The sequence below is a fragment of the Betta splendens genome, chromosome 2 (assembly GCF_900634795.4).
Source record: "Betta splendens chromosome 2, fBetSpl5.4, whole genome shotgun sequence".
In the NCBI taxonomy this organism is placed as follows: Eukaryota; Metazoa; Chordata; class Actinopteri; order Anabantiformes; family Osphronemidae; genus Betta; species Betta splendens.
The window spans coordinates 9272671-9293413 of NC_040882.2; the positions used below are offsets into that span (position 1 = coordinate 9272671).

At 45.9% G+C, this 20743-nt stretch overlaps 1 protein-coding gene across 3 annotated transcripts in view; it reads left to right on the top strand.

Moving 5' to 3' along the window:
- Positions 1-20743, top strand: part of LOC114842007 (fibroblast growth factor 14-like) — a 47690-nt gene that overhangs the window by 21495 nt on the left and 5452 nt on the right. For all 3 annotated transcript variants that reach the window (XM_041067711.2, XM_029127413.3, XM_029127421.3), the window contains 3 exons: positions 7864-7974; positions 10379-10482; positions 20464-20662. In XM_041067711.2, coding sequence (XP_040923645.1) covers positions 7923-7974; positions 10379-10482; positions 20464-20662 — 355 coding nt within the window. In that variant the 5' untranslated portion in view covers positions 7864-7922. The remainder of the gene's footprint in view (positions 1-7863; positions 7975-10378; positions 10483-20463; positions 20663-20743) is intronic.

Below are 20743 nucleotides of genomic sequence, written 5' to 3' on the forward strand. Positions count from 1 at the left end.
CGCAGGCGCGCACGCCCCGCCTGGTTCCCGCTCACACGCACGTGCTCTTCTGCACGCGCACACGCCCCAAACATGCATAAACAGACTGACAGACTCGCCCCTATCCTCTCTCTCGCTCTCTCTCACACACCTCCTCACCCTCTTTCTCTCTCCTCAGTCATGGCACACGCGCACGCGCACCGTCATGGCTTGTAGTGCCCTATGGTTCAGTAGTTTCCAGGTACATCCATTATTGAAGCCACAGATTAGTCTCGTCTGTGTGTCTCTGTCTGTCTGTGCATTTCCACCTCGCGCTCTCATTTCCACCTCATAATTCAAGCTCTGTCAGCTCACGCCTTATCACCAACATCAGACTTCCACAGTAATATTAGCAAAATGGCAGACGAAAACACAACGGCAGAAGCCAAACTAACAGCCGTCTGTGATTTTTTTTTAATTCACATTTTGCTCCACGTCACCCTGACTTTTCTTTTCAAACCAGAATCCATCGTGTTTTTTTTGTCCCCGTGGAGGTCAAACACGTGTAATTCAGAAAAATTCCAGCGTTCACATTGCTCCGCTCCAATCCAAATTGCCCGTCACTGGCGAACCATGGGACGGATCAGCACGGGGAAGTGATTAGATATGGAAGTGAATGCAGATAATGATAATGTTATGATTTTGTGCCACGGCGGAGGCGATAAGTGCTGTTGTAATCAGTTGATTGTGTGAAGGAACCTTCAGGTGATGGGAGGGAGGATGAGCCGAGGCGGGAAACGAGGGGAGGCAGACGTGAAGAGTCGTCTTGATGGGAATCGGTTTGAGATTCCAGTAGCTGGAGGTGCTCTCTCCTTTTTTGCCCCTCTCTCGTCTCCTCTCCAGTTTTCTCCCGTGTTCTGACATTTTTTTCCCCCTCAAGCCGTCACCAGCGGCCGCCGTTTGTGCGCTCACGCTCCTCCCTCACCTAAAGACGAGCAGCATCACCGCTGCCACTCCCCTCTCCAGCCTCCCATTCCCACCCCGTGCTGTTGATATTTTTTTCTATCCATTTTCCCCTCCGTCCTATGTGGACTCTCTCACCTCTCCACCAACGTACTCCCTTATCTTTTTCTCTTGTCATGAATTCCATAATTCGTCTTCCTTTTCTGTCATCGCCCAATCCTCCTCTCCGCCTCATTTTACCTGCTCCTTTAAAGCCTCCTTCCCGCCCGTCTTTTACCTTTCTCTCCCGCATGCCGTCTCCCCCCTCATCTCCTCACCCTGCCACCTATCCTCCTCTCCTCTCAACCTTCTCTACCTGCCTTAAATCCCTTTATCCCCTCATTTAGCTTCAGTTTTCCCCCTTTTTTCACCTGACCGTCTCTTTGTTGTTGTTGCGACCTTTCCTCCAGGTTCTTCTATAGTGCTCTTCCTAATCCTTCCATTTTTCCATCCTTCCTTCTCCATCTGTATCCCCCTCTCTACCCTTTTTTATTTCTCCTTCTCTTTTTTTCTCACTGGAGAAAGCAGAACACCACGTCCTCGTCTCATCCTCTCATATTTTAGTGTCTTTGCATTTTTCCTCCACCCATTGCCCCTCGTGCCCCCCTTCCTCTCCTGATCCCCGATCCACCCCCCCCCCCCCCCCCTCACATACCTTAGATCTTTTCATCCCTTCCCGTCTCTCTCTCATCCCCTCCTCTACTTCTCCTGTTCTATATCTCCCTCCTCTGCGTTCCCAGCTGTGAAGGCTGCTGGCGAATGTTTGGCAGCGCTCGGCCTGCGCGCGAGAGATTTGCCAACATCTCGTTCTGTCTTCCAGAGGTTTTGTGAAGGACGGGCAGACCCAACTCCAACTGATCGGCTTCTTTTATTACTGCAGGAAGGAGGTGGTTCAAAAACGCTGACATGTGCACTTTTATGAGTGAGAGGAGGACTTGAAACACTTATATCAGTGGAGTTGTCTTCTAGCATGATGGAGGCGCCCACTTGGCATCAGCCAGTGTCTGTGTGTTGTAATGTCTGAGGAGAATACATGGCAGTCGTGTGGGAGGATTTCAATCCTGCAGTGAATGCAGCATCGCTAGTTAGTGATACTTGGTTGAGTTTTAGTGGGTGTTGAGCAGCAGTTTGCAAAAACCAAATGAGGCAAACGTCACATTCGTCAACCTGGAGTTTTTTGCAAAAAGTGTTATAAACTAAGCTGACCTACCTTGACTCGGTGTAAAATTATTGCTTTTGACGTTGAGTGAAGCGTTTGCTTATGAAGAGGGCTTCAATCACAAAATGTAATTTTTTTTTTAGAACTTCAGAAACAGAAAATGAGTGACGTTGCTTTGAAAATCCGAGCGTTGCCTCGTTAAAAGGTGCGGGAAATTGCAGGAACGACTGCGAATGACCTTTCTAATCTGTCTAAGGTTAAGACTTTGAAGGAGGCCCAGGCAGTCTTGTGGATGTAGATGGAGTGTATTAATGTGTAGGACAAACAGACTTAAAGTCCCTTTTGCCTATTGCTGCTGGATTTGTAAATAAATGTAAATAACCTATGCTGTGATTTTAAGCCTTGTTTGTCTTGTCATTTATTATTGCTGTGATGGGCTGTGGGTTACTGTTCAACCATTTACCCTCCTTCCAGATATTCAGAAAGGATTTTGAATATTGATATTTTACACATCAGTTGAGAGATATCGCTATATGCTCTAATACTGTATATACATATCACACAGGGCTTCGAACCAGCATTAAGACAGATGTAAATGCGTAAAGATAAACTCTGTGCCGAGCCTTCACGTCTAGCTCGCTAACACTTAAAGCGCAAACATACATTTTGCATTATGCTTTATAAATTAACGTGTCACACATGAAATATAGAAGACGAGACGTGTTGTAGAAAAGGGATGGGATGCAATAAATTACACTTGTGGCAGTTTCCTCCAGCCGTAAATTGCACAAACAAGCACAAGGAGATGGAAACGTGACTGATGTGAGTCCTGTCTGCAGCCGGCAGTGTGTTCCTATGTCTGCTATGTTCTGACAGATGGATGCTGGGCAGGTAAACTGTTATTTTGAATCATAAAGAACTAAGAAATGCCACAGCTGTCAGTTGGAATGATATTCGCTTAATGCATGAAAAGAGACTTTGTTGTACTGGCAGAAACAAGGAAAGGAGGGGAATGCATACGGCAGGAGCTGCATCTGTAACAATGCGTTGTCAGTATTGATTAACACGCTATGTCAACACGTTTTTGATTAAGCGCTCGGATTCTAGGATCACACTTTGCCGAGAACATGTGACAGTGCATTCGAAGGCCTTTTTAGGCTGTGTATGTTTGCAAGTACCCAGCCAATATCGTCTTATATGTACAAGACCAAGACTGCATAATATATAACGTACTGTACAGCATTACAAGTCTGCACAAAACGTTCTTAATCTAGAACATATCCATTAAAATAGAACATTTGACTAAATATTGCCGCACTTAAACAGTTACGTAACGAGTAATAAACCATAGGGTCTAATTTCAGCTAAACTGCGGATCAGAAAAAGGAGGCCAGAAAGCTCGTGGTTCATGCCTGCGTATGTACCTGCTGCAGACGTGTTCGCCGCCTCGCTCTGCGCCTCTCTGTTGTTCTGTTTGACCGGCTTTAATAGCCTGAGGATGATGTAAAGAGGGGAAAAGCAGCCAATGCCTCCCTGTAATGCCGCGTTGTTGTCAACGTGTGGAATCGGCATCTCGTCCGCTGGCTCCGGGTGCAGCTCCTTCTCAGCGTGTCGCTGCCAGGTGCATCTGAAGGTCCTGGCAGAGCGCTTGTTTCGGGGCCCGGCCCCTGGAGCCGGTGCTGCTTGTTCTGGCCTCTTACCTGAGACTGTTTTGTCTTGAATGTCCCTGAAAGCAGCGCAGCACCTCCAGGCAGTAACTGCGGCGTCCGCTCCAGCAATGTGCTGGTGACAGTTCAAGTGTTTCTCGGTCTTATTCGAATTCACGGGAACTCGGAACACAGAGCTGCTGAACCACAAAGCTCCCAGTTTGCCAGTATAATTTTTGTTGATGTTGTTTTGTTCCCATCTTATGGTCACAAACTCTGCGCGGCGACTGAGAAAATTTGATTTATGGATATGCCGAATAAAAGAATTCACTTTGGGTGTGAGGAGTGTGGTGATGTGGGAGCCTCTGAACGTCAAGTTGCTGCTCACACACACACACACACACACACACACACACACACACACACACACACACACACACACACACACACACACACACACACACACACACACACACACACAGAGTGGCACCTGGTATTTTAAATTGGCCTAAATAAAATACTGCCTGAAAATGGGGGAAAATGACTGTTTAAGCCTATAATTAAGTGATTAGAGAATTTTATCAAGTTTGCCTCTGATACGCAGCAGCTCCCTCAGGAGGAACAAGAGGAATGATAAATAAAAAACATCTCGGCTGCTCTGCTGCCGTGTTCCTACGCAAACCTGACCCAGACAAACAGCTGGAGAATAGACGGGCGGAGAGTAACTGTTGGTATCATTTGTCTCCTCCGAAAACTGCCAGCATTTATAACGTTTAATATCTTACAGTGTAATAGTGAGCCATGAATATTCATTGTGGTGTAGCGCTGCATCTCTGTGATTAACACTGTCACCTCTGTGTTATCTGAGCGAAACTGTGCAGGGTGTGCCCCTGCCTTTCAATCAATGCATAATAATAAGCAGCTATGTATAATTAATCATCTGTGTCGTTCTCAGCATGTTTTCTTGTTTAGACAGAAATAACCTCAAGATGATGCAGCATTAATGTGACGGACGTCAGTAATTTAGTTTAATTAGGCTTAAATCTGGACGTAACATCTTAAAGGTCACATTCAGCTCTATATAATATATATCTATATCTATATATATATAGATATAATATAGTATTACTGCTCTATGAGATGTGAAGGACATTTAGCTGTAGCCTAATCGGATCTTGTTGAACTACGATATCTGTAGTTCAACAAGAAATATGTTCTTTTCAGCACCGCAAACGTTTCTCTAATCACTAATCACTCTGATGTGCATTCAGCTGCTGCATGTGAATTCTTCACTCTGGGGCTCCTGTGTGCAAAGTGTGTGTGTGTGTGTGTGTGTGTGTGTGTGTGTGTGTGTGTGTGTGTGTGTGTGTGTGTGTGTGTGTGTGTGTGTGTGTGTGAGACACACAGCGGCGCGATATGAAACACCCATGATGGTATTTTATGCAGTATTTAGATTGACGTAAATTAACTCACAATGCAAGTCGTCAAATCCGCGTCGCCTCATGACGAGCCGACTGACTCGCATTATGGTGAGAGCGAAGCTTTGTGTTTGTGTGTGTGTCCGAATGTGTGAGTGTGTGTACGGGGGAATACCCTTCTGCTGGAACAGTCTGGAATCACGAGGCTGTTGCCGTGACAACGCGAGAATGGGAATTTCCCTAGTAACAGCCAGAGTGTGGAGACACTGGGAAGAGTGGGAATATCACCTTGACAACTGTGGGAATGTCACCGTGGCAACGGCTGGCCCGGTTGGATCGGACAAAACAGCATGGATAGTTAAGCAGACACATACGTGGATGAGGAACAGATGACGTGTGAGACACCCACCCATGATCATTTATACCGTATTAAACACATATTCGGACTTAGATTGTCCTTTGGTGAATTATTGATTTCTAACCCATTAGAGCAGAGACTTACGCAAATGCCAACAATAACAATTTAAGTTATTTAATTTTTATCATAAACCCTAAATATGTATAAGGATAAATTTCACCTAAGACTCATATTTTTACACGCACACATTTGTACAGTGGAATTGCTTTTATTTGGTATACAATTATATAAATGTTATTTACTGTAAGAAAAAAAAGAAATATAAACAAGGGTTCCTAAAATCTGTATTCCTGTAGATTTTCTTATTTATAGGATGTATAATACTGTTAATGTAAAAATGTTTTTAAAATAGCAAAAAGAAAAAATAGAGCAAAACATTAATGTACAAATTGAAGGACCCAATCGGATATTTTTTGAAGGATTCTGAAGCCGTGGGTCAGTGTTAGACTTGGTGTGAAGGGTCGGGCGTGGCCTCGACCGTTCCTGTGGGCTGAGTCACAGCACCGGCCCTGAGAGGCTTCCTGACACGCGCCGGCTGGGAAGCGCCTCCTTCACAGTGGCTCGGTGCTATTTGAAGCACAGTTCATATTTATTTTGCTACAGGCTATTAAGATTTTAAACGATACATAGCACCTCCAGCAGCTCCCTCACGCTGCGGGTCAGACGAACAAGGACGGCGAGCGTGAAATACGAGCGACTCCGGTCTGTCGGCAGCAGGCAACGTGCTCCCATCTCTGCTCTGTTGCACATCCAGGTAAACCTGTTTGAATCATAAACAAACACGGCGAGAAACGTCACAGACGCCGCCAGAAACGATAATCCACCACATGCACGTACTGCAACCGTAAACCGTGTTGCATTAAGTAGGAGCTGCAGCACGAGCGTCTACGTGTACTCCACTAGATGATCAGTGTGATGTGCATTTAATTATGTTTGCATCACTGCCAGCGTATTCTAATGGCGTTTTTTAATGTAACTGAGGTTTATCATTCACAAAACCACATGGCGAGCTGAGCAGCGAGCTGGGATTTGAGTCCGCTGGTTGAATTTGACTTGCTGGTTACCAGCTCCTAAACCCCTCTTTCCTTCTCTCCTGCTGCACAAGATGGATCCTTCACAGTGATGGAAAACACCCCCCTCTCTCCCTCTTTCTCTCTCTCTCTCTCGCTCTCTCTGTCTTGCTTTCTCTCTCAGGCTCTTCATAAACTGGGTCAGTTTTTCCTCCTTTCTCTCTGTGTATCTCTGTGTATAAGGACGCACCTTTACACACACACACACACACACACACACACACACGTAAAAAGGGGATTCCCACCCTGCTTCATGCTGAAGCCATGAGAATAACTCCCCGATGTGTGTTTTAAAAGCAGGCAGAATGGGTGTGGTCACATCTAAGGAGCCGTACGAAGTAATGAGCTTCGTCATCCAAAGTGTGTGTGAGTGTGTGAAAAGCATGGAAGGAGAAGGGATGATGACAGTGCTGATACACGTTGCCTGACCCCGGTCTAGTTGATGTGGCTTTGATGTGTCTAAAGCCGCTCTCCATCTTTTTCAGTGACTCAGTCTTTGTCCTTCAGCTTCCCACCGTCTCTTTTCTCTTCTCTTTCTCTCAGCAGCTGTAGTTTTTAATTTAGCTTCACCTCAGTTGTTTCGCGTCTGATTGCGAGATTCGGGAATCAAACAGCGCGAGGCGAAAGTGACTCATGTTTCATTGTGGCTCAGGAAATAGCTGAGAGATGTTTCAAAAGATCTGCGCAGGCATAACGACGACGTGCCTCCGTGTCAGAACCCAACAACAGCGTCTGAAAATGGTACCGATAAACCTCTTTAGGCCAAACCTTCATAGTGTTGAGGAGACAAGTTGCAAACACAATATGCAGCTAACACTTCACTTTGCTATCTATGCTTCAGAAATAACTTATCAATGTTATTCAAGTGGAACGCTGACCATGAAGGGAGGATTAGCCCAAGAATCCTGTAATGGATTGGATGTGCTCCACTAGGTTCTCCACAGGAAATCCCTCCGGATGCAGCAGGTCACAGGTGGTCACATTGTCCTTCTCTAATGCCAGGCTGCATGGATGTGTGCAGAAAACGAATCTGTGCATCATTTATCCATGAAGCGGAGGATGACAACACCATTTTAAGTTTCGCCTCCTTTGTATTTTCATTTCAGGGCTGTGGGATGTGTGATATGTTCTCAAATACTGTTTGTACAACCTTCCCCTGATTCCTCTTCTCTTTGTCTGTCTGCGACGGTAGAACCACAGCTGAAGGGCATAGTGACCAGATTGTTCTGCAGACAGGGCTTCTATCTCCAGATGGGCCAGGATGGAAGTCTGGACGGGACCAAAGACGACAGCACCAACTCCTGTTAGTATGCACAACCACTCCCACAGTGACACCACACACAATCACCTGGGGTCATACATACAGTACTGTACATACATATGGCTTCCATTGGCTTATTGTGCAGGTAAAACCCAAAGGCGTTCCTTCTCTACATAAGGAGATGCTAAATTAGGGTTTTGCTATTAGTAGAAACTGCAAGTTAAGGTTAAAGTTGGGAGAAGACTCAAATACTGTACAAAAAACATTGATCATGTCACCGCCACCAGCAACGTACAGTGATACACTGTCAGACCCTCACACATGGCTTTCAGTCAAATCACCAGGATTCTCAGTAAATCGTTTGTTCAGCAGTAAAAGCTACAATTGTGATGTGTTCATCCGCGTGTAATTGTTAGTGAAAGCAACAGGTGGCTCAACAATTCCCCAAAACTCTGTGGTTTTAACACAAACATACATTTCATCACAGCAAAGCAAATGACGGCCTCTCTCAAGGCCGACTGGTTGTTTAGAGACCACGCAGGATGTCAGTGTCTAGTTCCTCGCCCGGTGCCTCCAAGGTTGAGGGGGACTATTAACGGCTGGAAAGAACCAGCCTGAATGTCAGATTCTACTTCATTTAAAGATGATTCAAAGGTTAAAGCGCATGTTTATAAATCCAAAAGTGCATCATCCTCCAGCTGCACCGTCGGGCGTATTGATCTAAATGACACTGACTCTGCGTCTAATGTACTTATTGATTGAAAAGCATCGGGAGCCTGTTCATAATGGCGCCCGTTACGGACGCGGGCGCCGCGCTCTCGCCGAGCACCAGCCGCGTGGCAGCTCACGGGACCTCCGCCCCCAACGCGGCCTCCAGCGGCGACGCCTCGGACGGACGGAGTGCTGCAGATTGCGACGCGCTCGAGACCCAGACGCTAATGAGCCTGATGGCTGCTCGCAGGTCCGTTGCCCGTTGGCCGAGCCGCTTCCCGCGCGCCCACTTGTTTACTATTATTTATTTATTTTGGCAAACGGTGAATATAACTGGATATGCTGCCATGCTTTTTTATATTTATCGAGGATGATCACTAGCAGGTGTATCTGATGCATTTCGCTGTGAAAGCGGGCTGTCAGGGAGACTTAGCAGCCCTTTCTCTGCAACCTTGATTAATGAGGGCTCTAACACCTCAGATGTAATCAGCCTCTGATTAGAGGAAAAACGGCAACTATCACATCCACTGACCTGCAGGAATTTTAATTGTAACGTCTGACTTGCGCAACGATGCAGGTATGTGTGTCATTCTAAAACGATGGGCTGTAAGAATCCAGCGCTGTTGTAAAATATTGACCGGCTTCAGAGTGTCGATACAGTGGGTTCAAAACTGAATCACCGCTCTGCATGAAATGCTGCTCACGTCGTGCACGAGCCTCCGGAGACGGCCGGGCGGGCGGCGTTCGCTAACATGCTTCTGGTTTGATCCGAGCGGAGCTGTCAACAGCGAGCTGGTCGATTATCCCCCAGTAACTAGGACGTTGTTTTAAGAAAGAGGCAGAAGTCTCGCAGGCGGCTGTTTCAAAGCCAGGCGTCCAACTTGCAGCATGAAACAGCGGCCTGTGAATCGCAGACTGCCACAGCTGAGCCGAAGACGTGTGACGCAAACCAAGAAATGAGAAAATTACGCTCTCGAAATGGGACCGCGCCCCAGAAATGTGGCAGTAATTGCAAATTTGACCAGTTAACTACAACAAATCTGAAAAGGACCGAAGACAACGCAGCTTCGCGGGGAATGAACAAAAACACCCTCTGGCATTGTCCTTAAAGATCCCCGCCCGGGGCTGGAAGGGTGTGATCAGCTGTCTCCTCCTTTAATATCACTGACTGCTGTTGTTTAAATAACACTGACCCGGAGGAGCCAGGAGCCTTTGCACAAAACAGACGAGACACGGCCAATATGAAAATGTCATGGACCAAAGTGCCGCTGTAAAAATAGAGGATGTATGACTCATTCATTCATTTTCCCGTCCACATGCTGGATTTCAACTTTTTCCCGCATGTGCTCCTGCACAAGGATTTAGTAAATGTCTCTTCCCCCTCGTATGTACTGTATATATGGATGTAATTACATTTGTATAATTATAATGCCAATATTTATTACTGTCTGTTTACTTTTATATTATTAGCAGGACATTAACTCTTAACTCTAGCATGAAATATGAAGGTGGGTTAAGGCTGGGGTGAATTTGTACATGTAGCTGTTGTTTTCACTTGTTCTGCAGCATCATTTCCTTCTGCAAAACTCCAAGTTTAAAAGCCCTGCAAGCGGCCCCATGGGGCCCGGCTGCTTCTTCACCTCGCCCAATAAGCCAAATAACCGAGCAGCGGACGAACGTTTCAGCCCTCGGAGCGCACGGCACACAAATTCAGCTTGTCTGTTTCTGTCCTCAGCTCTGTTTAACTTAATTCCTGTGGGTCTGAGAGTCGTGGCCATTCAATCAGTCAAGACTGGCCTCTACATTGCCATGAACGGAGAGGGTCATCTCTACTCGTCGGTGAGTGCCCACCCACACGGAAACACGCAGCATGTATGCGAGGCGAGCCGCCGCGCTTGATCCATAGCTCCTCCTGCCTCTTTAGACACATCCTGGCTCATGCACGCGTTGAGAGAGAGGCTGTGTGTCATTTTTGACGTCTCATAGCTGTTTCCACGTTTGCTTCCTTCTTGTGCAGTGTGACTTTACAAATCACCCCGTGTGCATTCAAACCCCTTTCTGTTGTTTTCATTACAGAGAAATGAAATGATTTAACCTCATTTTGAAATTCTCCCGGTCATTTATGAATCTCTGTCTTCAGGGCTGCAGATTCTCTTCAATTACTACAGTAGGTTTAAATCCTACAGTGTAAATTACTCATGACAAATGAGATGGTCTCTTTTTTTCATGAAGCTTGAAAGTACATGTTTTAATAAGACCGATGATGGGTTGACTAGATTTGTTAATTCTCTTAATGTCCCAAATTAAAGTCATTTGTCAGATTAATGATACTAACTAAGCATCAGTTCTCCATTGCTTGTTTATGCTATATTTAAACTTTTCCCCGCTGAACAAAAAGATTCACAAAATGAAAAGAAGCAACAAACATGACGACCTATAAGAATGCGATTGGGCACCAAAACGGAGGTGGTGCTGAAGAGGAAGTGGAGCAGATGACTGAAGGGAACTGAGGTGGAGGAGTGGCGACCGACTGCGAGCAGAATATGAATTATTTCCATGCTGACTCTCCAGAGAGAGAGTTCACACTCTTCCACTGACGTCTCTACTCCCTGACATCATCCCTCTATCCTCCCCTTCATTTTTGTTTCTTTGTGTGGCGATGACAGGAACAACAGAGGAGGGGGGAAGAGGGTGATGGGAAAAGAAAAGAGAGAGAAGAGAGGGGAGGAGATGAAAGGAGGGAAATGAAAGGGAGAGGTGAGGGGAATAAGGGTGAGGCCGCATGAAAAAAAGAAGAGGGAGAGAGGCGGAAGAAGAGGCTTGAACGGTGGCGAAAGAAGAGAGCCGAGGACAAGAGGAAATAGGACAAGGGCAAGGAGAGGAAGGAAGATGGAGAGAATGAATGAGCATTGTTGTAAACAGAAAAGGAGAGACGCTGTAGACAGTGGGAAAGACGGAGAAAGATGGAAAGCAGCTGCAGAGGAAGAAACGCCACAGAGGGAGAGGCTGTAGACAGACGAAGGAAAAGACACCGAGGGAGAGGGAAAGGGGGGAAGATGGAGAGGACGGAAGGGAAGCATTCGCAGGCAAGCGATGGGGAGGAAGACGGAGGAAAGCTCGCAGACAAAGGGATGAGAAGAGGAGACAGTAATCAGCAAGAGAATGAGAAGGGATCTATGCTGCTCTGCTGGGCTCACTCAGCCTGTCGCTGAAAGTCACAGATGCATGAGGGCTTCCTGTAAATAATTGAAGAGGGGGAGTCCCCCCCTGCACACGCATCCACACACACACACAGAAATAGTAGAAATCCCCCCGTAAAGCCGCGCTGAGGGGAGAGTCGGGGCGCGTGATGGCGTCCCAGCCGTTTGACTGACACGCGGGCGATGACATGAACAAATGCATAAATTGCACACACGGTCCAGGTGAAGTACACGTGAGGCTCACGCCGGAGGAGGCGCCGCGCCGCCGTTCGCCAGCGCTCGCTTTGGGTTCGGGCTCACGCCGGCTGAGCGGCTTCTTTATTGGATGCGGTGTGGCTCATTTTTCATCCTGCCACGTTAGTTATTGTGGAGGTGTCGGGACGTCGATACAAATCAGATTCCGGCTCCGGTAACTTCAACTAAATGCGCCGCAGATGTTTCACCCCCAGAAGAATCTTCACGTTACATGAGCTGAGTTTGCGTCTCCTTTATTTGCGCTCTTTATTATAGGTTTGTCTTTATATTCGCTCCCTATTGTCCACATGTCCTGGACTAAAGGAATCAAATGCATGCTGTGGTGCAGAAGCACATAAGAGATTGACATAAACAAGCATTGGTTTGGTAGGAGCCTTTTAAGCCCACTGTGACTGCACTGCAATTATAATCATAACATGATGTACTGAATGCTCGGTGCAGAAAAGGTGTTGAGTAATGTGTTGGACAAATGTGTTTTAGTGGCTGGTTTAATTTATTTCCTCTCCTTAATGGATGAAAATATATGTATATATGTATATATGTAATATATGTATATATGTCCATGAACACTTCACTGTCGTATGTTTGAAAATTCCAAACACGTGTGTCCCATCGCCAATCTTGAGTGCATTAGAGCTGCACAATGCAGTTATTTCATTATGAAAGTACAGAGTTAATCGTGTTTTCGTGCAGCGTGAAATGTGCGCAGCGCAGTTCAAGGTGATGCCTGGAAACCAGGCATCAATTGGATTTTATCATTTAAACAATATGAAATTAAACATGACAAATATGCGAATGACACATCAAAGTTTCAATTGAGGGAATTTCCTCCTTTGGTGTCTTCTCTGTGGCCCAGAGCTAGTTAGAGTAAGCCTGAGCTCGTTCCTAAACGTATGCTCCTTTATCCTCTTATATAAATTACCAATGATATGCTGCAAACTCACTTATACATGGTGGGGCTGTCTTATTAATCCCAGATCCCAAGCATCTGGCTGTGTGTGTGTGTGTGTGTGTGTGTGTGTGTGTGTGTGTGTGTGTGTGTGTGTGTGTGTGTGTGTGTGTGTGTGTGTGTGTGTGTGTGTGTGTGTGTGTGTGCTTGCTAACAGATGGCGCAGTGTGCAATGAGCTGCTATGTGATAATTATGGAGCATGCTGGGGAAAGTGAGGAAAAAAGTGCTGATGAGTTTGGGACTTGGTGTGTGTGAATGAGATCAGGAGCGATGACAGTGTGTGTGTGTGTGTGAGACGTTAGCATGTTGTATGTGTGTGTGTGTGTGTGTGTGTGTGTGTGTGGGTGCATCTGGGCTGTGATGTACAGGTGTTAACAGAGAGGTGATAGTGGAAATGGACTTTTAAGGAGCTGCACATTCTGTAACATACGTCTGTCACGGCAATCTGCCACAGCGACAAGGTGCAAGATGTGTCCTTCTGTGGATCTGAACAATACGAGCACGGGTACCGCACGTCTTGGTGTACGCGCCACTTCTAGATCATGACTGATCATGACTCGTGCACAGCATTGGCTTCGTAAAATCCGCTTGTTCCTGAAAACCGAATAGTGCTGACTGTCCAGCAGCCAATATTAGAGATGGAAATGTATTCGTTGATGCCAGCTCCTGTGAGTCAGACAGTTAGAGCCCTGTTGGTCCTGAGAGCCCAAACATCGTCCGCATCCATCTTGTTGCTCCTCATTATTCTTTGCTGATACTTTGTGTTATTTTGTGCCCTTTAGGCCCAGGTATCGGCAGTCACAGAAACACCTCGACGTACTCTAGGACTCAGAAAAAAAGCCAGTGAAATATAGTGCTTGGTCTCCCAAATGGATACCAGATTTATTCCATTACTTGAATACAGTTTTAATTTAATAATTATTTTTTAATTTAATTATAATTACACTCTCCACCCGTAGTTTTATAATTTAATGATGATTATGTGTGTACATTAATATAAGCAATTCGGTATATGGTCTCCCTGCATCCTGGGATTCATGGCCTAAAATGACAGTAAACTCAATAAAACACACCTCAGTGCATTTTCAATGCCTGGATTCATCGATTCCTGTAAGTTATATACAGTTTGCGGGTAAGAAAATACATCCAGGTTCATCTCCACAGCTGCAGTTTTAAGATGTTTGAATTTAATAAAAATTCTATTTATTGTGTATAAAAATAGATTTTTGTGCAGCAAAACAATAAATGGGCGAGTGGATGAAACATTAGCATGTAATGTTTAAATGCACAGCAGACACTTGCTGTCCTCCTTGCTCCTCTTCACCTACTCGTGTTTTCTCCTCTTCTTAGCTGCCGCCTGTTTGCTTTCAACACAATGTCTCCAGCAGACACACGGGCGTGTGTGTGTGTGTGTGCGTGCGTGTGTGTCTGGCACACGTCGGCGTACGTGGGCGTGTGTCTCCATTCATAACGCAGTCGGTGCAGCACTCAGACGGAGTGAGGCCTGTGATGTCTACATCCAGAAAGATGAGAGGGAAGAGGAGTGGCAGGGAGAATAAATGTTAGCCATGTGAGTCATGACACAAACACTCACACGGGCACATTTTCCGGTGACTAGAGAATGAATTAGCGAGCTGCCGAGCCTCTTCAAAGGCGCCGCGCTGTGAATCACGGCATGGAGGTACCACAGCATCGCTGAAATGGCAGGTCTGAGACTTCTGGCGTTGCAGCCATTCTCCCAGCCGTCCCCTCTCACATCACATTATCCCGTGATACAGTAGTTTATTACCCATCATTAATTCACTCAGACTCTGTGCTGGCTGCAGAAATATACACTGGTCCAAACTGTGGGAGTCAGTCTGAGCACAAAACCTATGCAAACACAACATGGTTGACTCAGTGAATCGTATTGTTTACCACCGTGGAGAGTGAGTATAAAAATCTCTGAGGAAAAATCCTTCTTGGTGGTATTATTATCTAAAATCCTGCGCTGGTGCTGACACCCTTCACACCCATAAACCTATTACTCAAAGTAGCCTTTACAGGAATTCGTATATGTGCAACACCTATAAATATCCATTAACCGCGGTGTAATCTCGACCCTGACACAGAAACTCCATTTGGCTATTTATCAGAGGCTGTTGAGTGTCCACCGCGAATATAAAATGTAAATAATTAAAGGTTAGAGTTCACTTCTGTGCTTTCCACACCAGTCTGTAAAAAGTGCCCGTACTGAGTCGCCTTCTTCGTCTAATAAGTGGGTCAAGTGTGACTGGAGAACAGTGCGATGTCCAATAAGGTTGAAGCGTTACCATCGTTCTGGACCGGAGAAGACGCCGTCACATGTTCCAACACTTTTCTTTCTCCTCCTCCTCGTCCCTTCTTCTCTGTGGGCTTCTTTTCTTTAGAATGATTTGTTTACCCGACAATTCCTATGGGTAATTAGTGCTGTGATAATAACTGGTGTTGGAAACAAACACACCCACTCACTAAGCAGCGCACACAAACAAACGCACACATGCACACACAGCATAGTGTACCTTCAGTTGAAGGAAAAATTAAGTCACATTAAGATGTGTTACCAGTGAAGCCCATCTTTTAAATCAGAGACAGTAAATGAGCAGTGCCTCCTCATATGGTTGTGACTTGTATTAATTTAAGATTGTTTCTATAATTTTTATCCCCCCAAAAAACTAAGAAGCTAATATGAATTAATTCTGTATTATCACTTCATAGAGTTACTGCAGATTGAAATTTGTGATTCTAAGCAAAAAGTGATGTAATATTGTGTGTGTGGGGGGGGGGGCACTGAGTGGAAAAACAAGACTGCACATATAAGTTTCTTCCGTGGAGCGGCTGAGCTCAGCTTTAGACAGAGGGTACAGAGCTCAGACATCCAGAGGGAGCTCAGGTAAAGCGTCTGTGTCAGTTGAGGTGATTTAGGCATCGCGTCAGGATTCACTCCACTGGAGGTCATCGGGGCACAGAAGCCTCGGGCTGGAGCCAAAATATTATATAATATTATCATTTGCCTTTGAGGAAACACAATGAATTGGCAGGACTTACAAAAGGACTGGTGTTTGTCAGGTTAGCTGGAGACAGTTGTTTTTAATGGAATATAAGCACATTGAGTTAGTAATGCAAGTTTATCATTATAAATCCATCTTGAAATATGTTTGTTCTGATTGAAGAGGCCTTATTTCAGCTGTAGGCTTAATGGTCCACCACTGTCTGTTCTACTGACGGAGCAGGAGGACATTTACACCAGAGTGCCCAGTTTAGGACGCCTCCCAGGTCCTCGAAGGACATCTTCAAGGAGCTATAAAGGATTAAGATGGACAAGAGTCACAGACACTGGACGGAGGGAAGTTTGGATTACAGAGTTAATGGACAGATTAATCTCACTTTGAAGTGTTTGGATCACAGAGGGGAACATTCATGAGAAGGTGGAGTGATGTTTTGGCCTCGGCTGCCTGCGTTGCAAAGTCAAATTGATCTTGTAAAGGGATGTTTTAACCCTATATCGCAAATTCATGTCACAGTCAATGGCACTTTAGAACCAGCTTCATCCTGTAACAAGACACTGACCCAAAGCTTCAGGACAGTCGGGATCAGCGTCCCTATGGCTGCAAGACGAGCACCTTGACCATATGGTACGAGCTCAGAGCTCCGGGAAACTTTGTGCAGTGGTGGCCTGTGGCCCCAGGAGGCGCGGGAGGCAACATATGGACTGCCTTGATTAGTCTACTGCAGAAACAGCGGAAGGGAAATGATTGGAGAAGTAATGAAAAGTTGAAATATCACGAAGTTAGAGTGAAAAATGCATTTTTAAAAGCGTGTGACTAATAACAAGGAACATTCAAATTACTGGTAAATCTAAATGCCTATGAAGTGATAGAATCATGAGCTGTTTACTGCGGGACTGGCTCAGTGGAAAAGGTCACTCTGCAACACTTGCCTTCACATTTAGATTTACCAGTTTTGCAGTTGCGCCATCATTTGAATTGGTTTTTAGCACAAAAAACAAATGGCCATTTGGAGCTGAACAGCTCATAACAATCTACTGTGTGTAGACGTTAAGCCGACAAGGACTCGTGTGTTCACTCTCCTCCTCGTTTGTCCAGAAAAAAGGGACACTTCCTGGTTTTACCCTATAGTGGAGTCAGACCTTTTGAAGGCCCCCTAGTTGTGTGTCCATAGGTTGTAACTATTAACCTGTTGTGTTATAGCAGTTTATTCAGCCAGGCTGTGGAGTCAAGGGTCGAGCGGAGCCACCTGCCTGAACTGGACCCAGCGTGTGTTCATGCCACTCATTAAGCTGAGCTCGTTCCTACAACAAGACTGGTTCTTGAATGAGTCATTAGCGGTCAATTATTCAAGATGATAGAAAAAAACCCACCAGAAATGATTGAGGTTGTTTTTTTATTTGTTCTGAATGTGCCTCTATTAGGAGAGGTCCCAGTGGCCTCCGGTTAAGCTGCGGTACCACCGACTGTTATTAGAGCTCGCTTTTCCCACTTTGTATTTGAATCCCTATTATTTTCTCGATCTCCTTTGGAAGAGGAGCAAAGTGCTGCCCGAGCAGCGTGTCGAACGCGTTAATGGGCTCTCCTCCGCGTGATCCCGGCCGTCTCCAGATTCGCGCCAGCTCGCGTGCGCGTGCCGCTCCAACCACAACAACCCGTGAGCCGCCGCCGCCGCCGCGTGCTCCCGTCCGCTAAATCTCCGCAAAGCGCACGGAAATTTGAGTGAGGGAGGGGGGGAAAAAGGGAGAGCGATGGAAGAAACGCGCAGATAAGAGAATGGAGAGAGAGGGGGAAGCGGAGAGAAAGAGAATCCCCCGCTGTTTTCCAATCAGAAGGCGTCGTCCTCCTCACTGGGTGATTTATTTGCTCTCCTCTTCCTTCATGTCCCAATTTCCAGCCCCTCCGCATCACCCTGCGCTCCTCCCATTCATCCTTCCTCTCCTGTCTCCTTTCTGTGGGCAGCTTGTGAACGTGGCTCTTTAGAAATGACGACAGGAGCACATTGAGCCGGGCGGCGCTGTGAAAATGACTCACCTTTGAGGCTGCGGGGTTTTCATCTCGAGCTCCACATACTGTACACTTCACTTCTTCCCTCTGAATTCGGACGGCGAGAAGTGTTGCCGCCCGACACGGAACTTCAGACATGTCGTTTTTATTTTAAAAGCGCCATTAAATGATGTATGACCCGACCAGGCCAACACTAATAAGCGTCTGGCAGCGCTCTCCGCACACCAGGAGGCATCATCTTCCTTAAGAAATGAATAATGAAGCTGGGTGGAGGTCAAGACTAAATATATATTAGTCGCTTAATTTAATCCAGGGATGAAAATGTGCGCCTCTGCAGCAGACGACCGCTGTGGTATTATAAATCAAACACAGCAGCCATCAAAGGGGAAGATTTGATTAGTGTGTGTGTCAGTGACATTGTCAATAAATAGAGCGTTCATTCATTATCACCTGTCTTGTTGTGTTGCCAGCCAATCATTTAGTCACATTTCATATCCCAGCCGGCCCCGCTGCGCCTCCCCCCATTCATCCCCCAGAGCCACAAGTGTGTGTGTCTGCGCGTCGGAGCCCTGCAGCTGCGTATTGGCACCGCCCGGCCCGGCCTTTAATAAATGTCTTCCTGCGTTAACGCCGGTGTATAAGGTGGAGCGACATGCGCTAGCAGGGTAAATGCTCGAATAACAATGCAAGTGTGTGTATTCGTCTCCCTGTCACTCCTGGAGCCCGTCACCCCCCCCCCAATTTCTCTCTTTCTCTCTCTCTCTCTCTCTCTCTCTCTCTCTCTCACACACACACGCACACACACACACACGCCCACCCACCCACTGACCCCTCCCTCTCGGCGCTGGTTGGTTGCCACGGCTACAGTGTCGCCTCTCTTCCTCATGTTGCTATGAGACTCGGACCGACAGACCTGAGCTGAATGACAATGTGGCTCTGGCAAGAGGCCCACAACAACCAATAAGAGACGGTCTAGACAAACACTTCCCAATCTGGGGCCTGGGGACCTCAAGGGTGATTGTGTGGTTTGGCAGGAGCCTCCCTCACTGTGTGCGGCGCGCAGCTTCTCATTGAATCATCAGTATGAACAAGGAAATGTGTACGTTATTGTATTCTCAACCACTTCCTTCCTGACAAGTGTTGCCCCAAGACAGGATAAACCTCTTCTCGCAAATAGGACTAGAAAATATCCCAAGTAAAATGGCTTCAGTTAAATTGGCACCAAGCTACATTTTTTTATATTCCCAACCTCAAAGTGGGCAATCAACAATTCAGCGGTTCCCCGCTTCCTAATGACACCGTTTAGCATCTTTCAGCTCGTTGCTTTGGTCTCAGGTAAAAATAGTTCAAATCTGCCATGTGCCGAATGGCAAATGAAGTTAGAGAGCAGCTGCTGAGCCAGGTTACAGTAGCAGCTGAAGAGGCAACGAGCAGGACCAACCTAGTGGAACAAATGCAACGAAGGCATGTCATGTGACGTGTACAGAATGTGAAAGTAGAAGAAGTGAGCTAAGATCAATTCATTTTTCAGTGAACACATCCTTAAATTATTGTGAATTTTATTGTTACTGTATATTATTTGGAACGATACCTTCAGTCTTGGGAAAATGTTATTAACAATGAACTTCACATCACATAAAAAAGGATGAAGGATTGATGGTGTTAATGTTTCTTCCACATTAGTTAGGGAAGGCACTTCAATATGAATTAGCTCAATTATATAATTAGCCTTGTTTACTCAGTGATATTTGCTAAATTTTGGGTTAAACCGGATGAGTTGATCATTATAATCATTTTAAAACCATCTTTCTAAGTCTAATAAGCTTCATTCCACAGCGTTCGAAATCTGTGGAAAGCTTCTTTTCAGAGTTACTTTTTACTAGTCTTAGCTTTTACAGATGCTGTACCATACAGGCGACTTTTGTTGGAGAGGAATAATCTATATGATATATAATCAGAAATGTTAGGTCTTACCCCTCAGACTGACTGGAATCTGACCTTCTCAGAACAAGAATGTTGGATGTCAGGTTTCCTTTTCTTCTCGCTGTGACTCAATAGTCTAAGAGGGACAGGCAGAGACAATTTCTCTACCGCCAAGCATAACACCTTGTTTCTATGGTGAAATATGCTCCGCTGGAGGCTCAGCCTCCAATGGAAAGGCAGTTTTGACATAACGGCGGAGTTGATGTGGCTCAGACAGTGACAGAGTATTTCCTGTTTGTGTGTGAGCAGAGTGGGCGCTGCGGGAAAAAGACACTAATTAAAGCAACGCATTGTTCCCATTCTGTTTTCATTTAATTTATAGATTAGTAAAACTGGAGAAAGTGAAAAAAATTTAACGTGTGATAATAAAACGTCCGCACCGTGTCTGTGTCTCCTCAGGAACTGTTTACAGCAGAGTGTAAGTTTAAGGAGTCGGTGTTCGAGAACTACTACGTGATCTACAGCTCTATGCTGTACAGACAGAAGGAGTCGGGCCGGGCCTGGTTCCTGGGCCTCAATAAAGAGGGACAGGTGATGAAGGGCAACAGAGTCAAAAAGACCAAACCAGCTGCTCACTTCCTGCCTAAGCCTATAGAAGGTAACACACCTCACACCCACACACGCGTGGATGATATTTTCAATTTGGCTTGGTTTCTTCGTTCTTCTTCTGTGGTTGTCG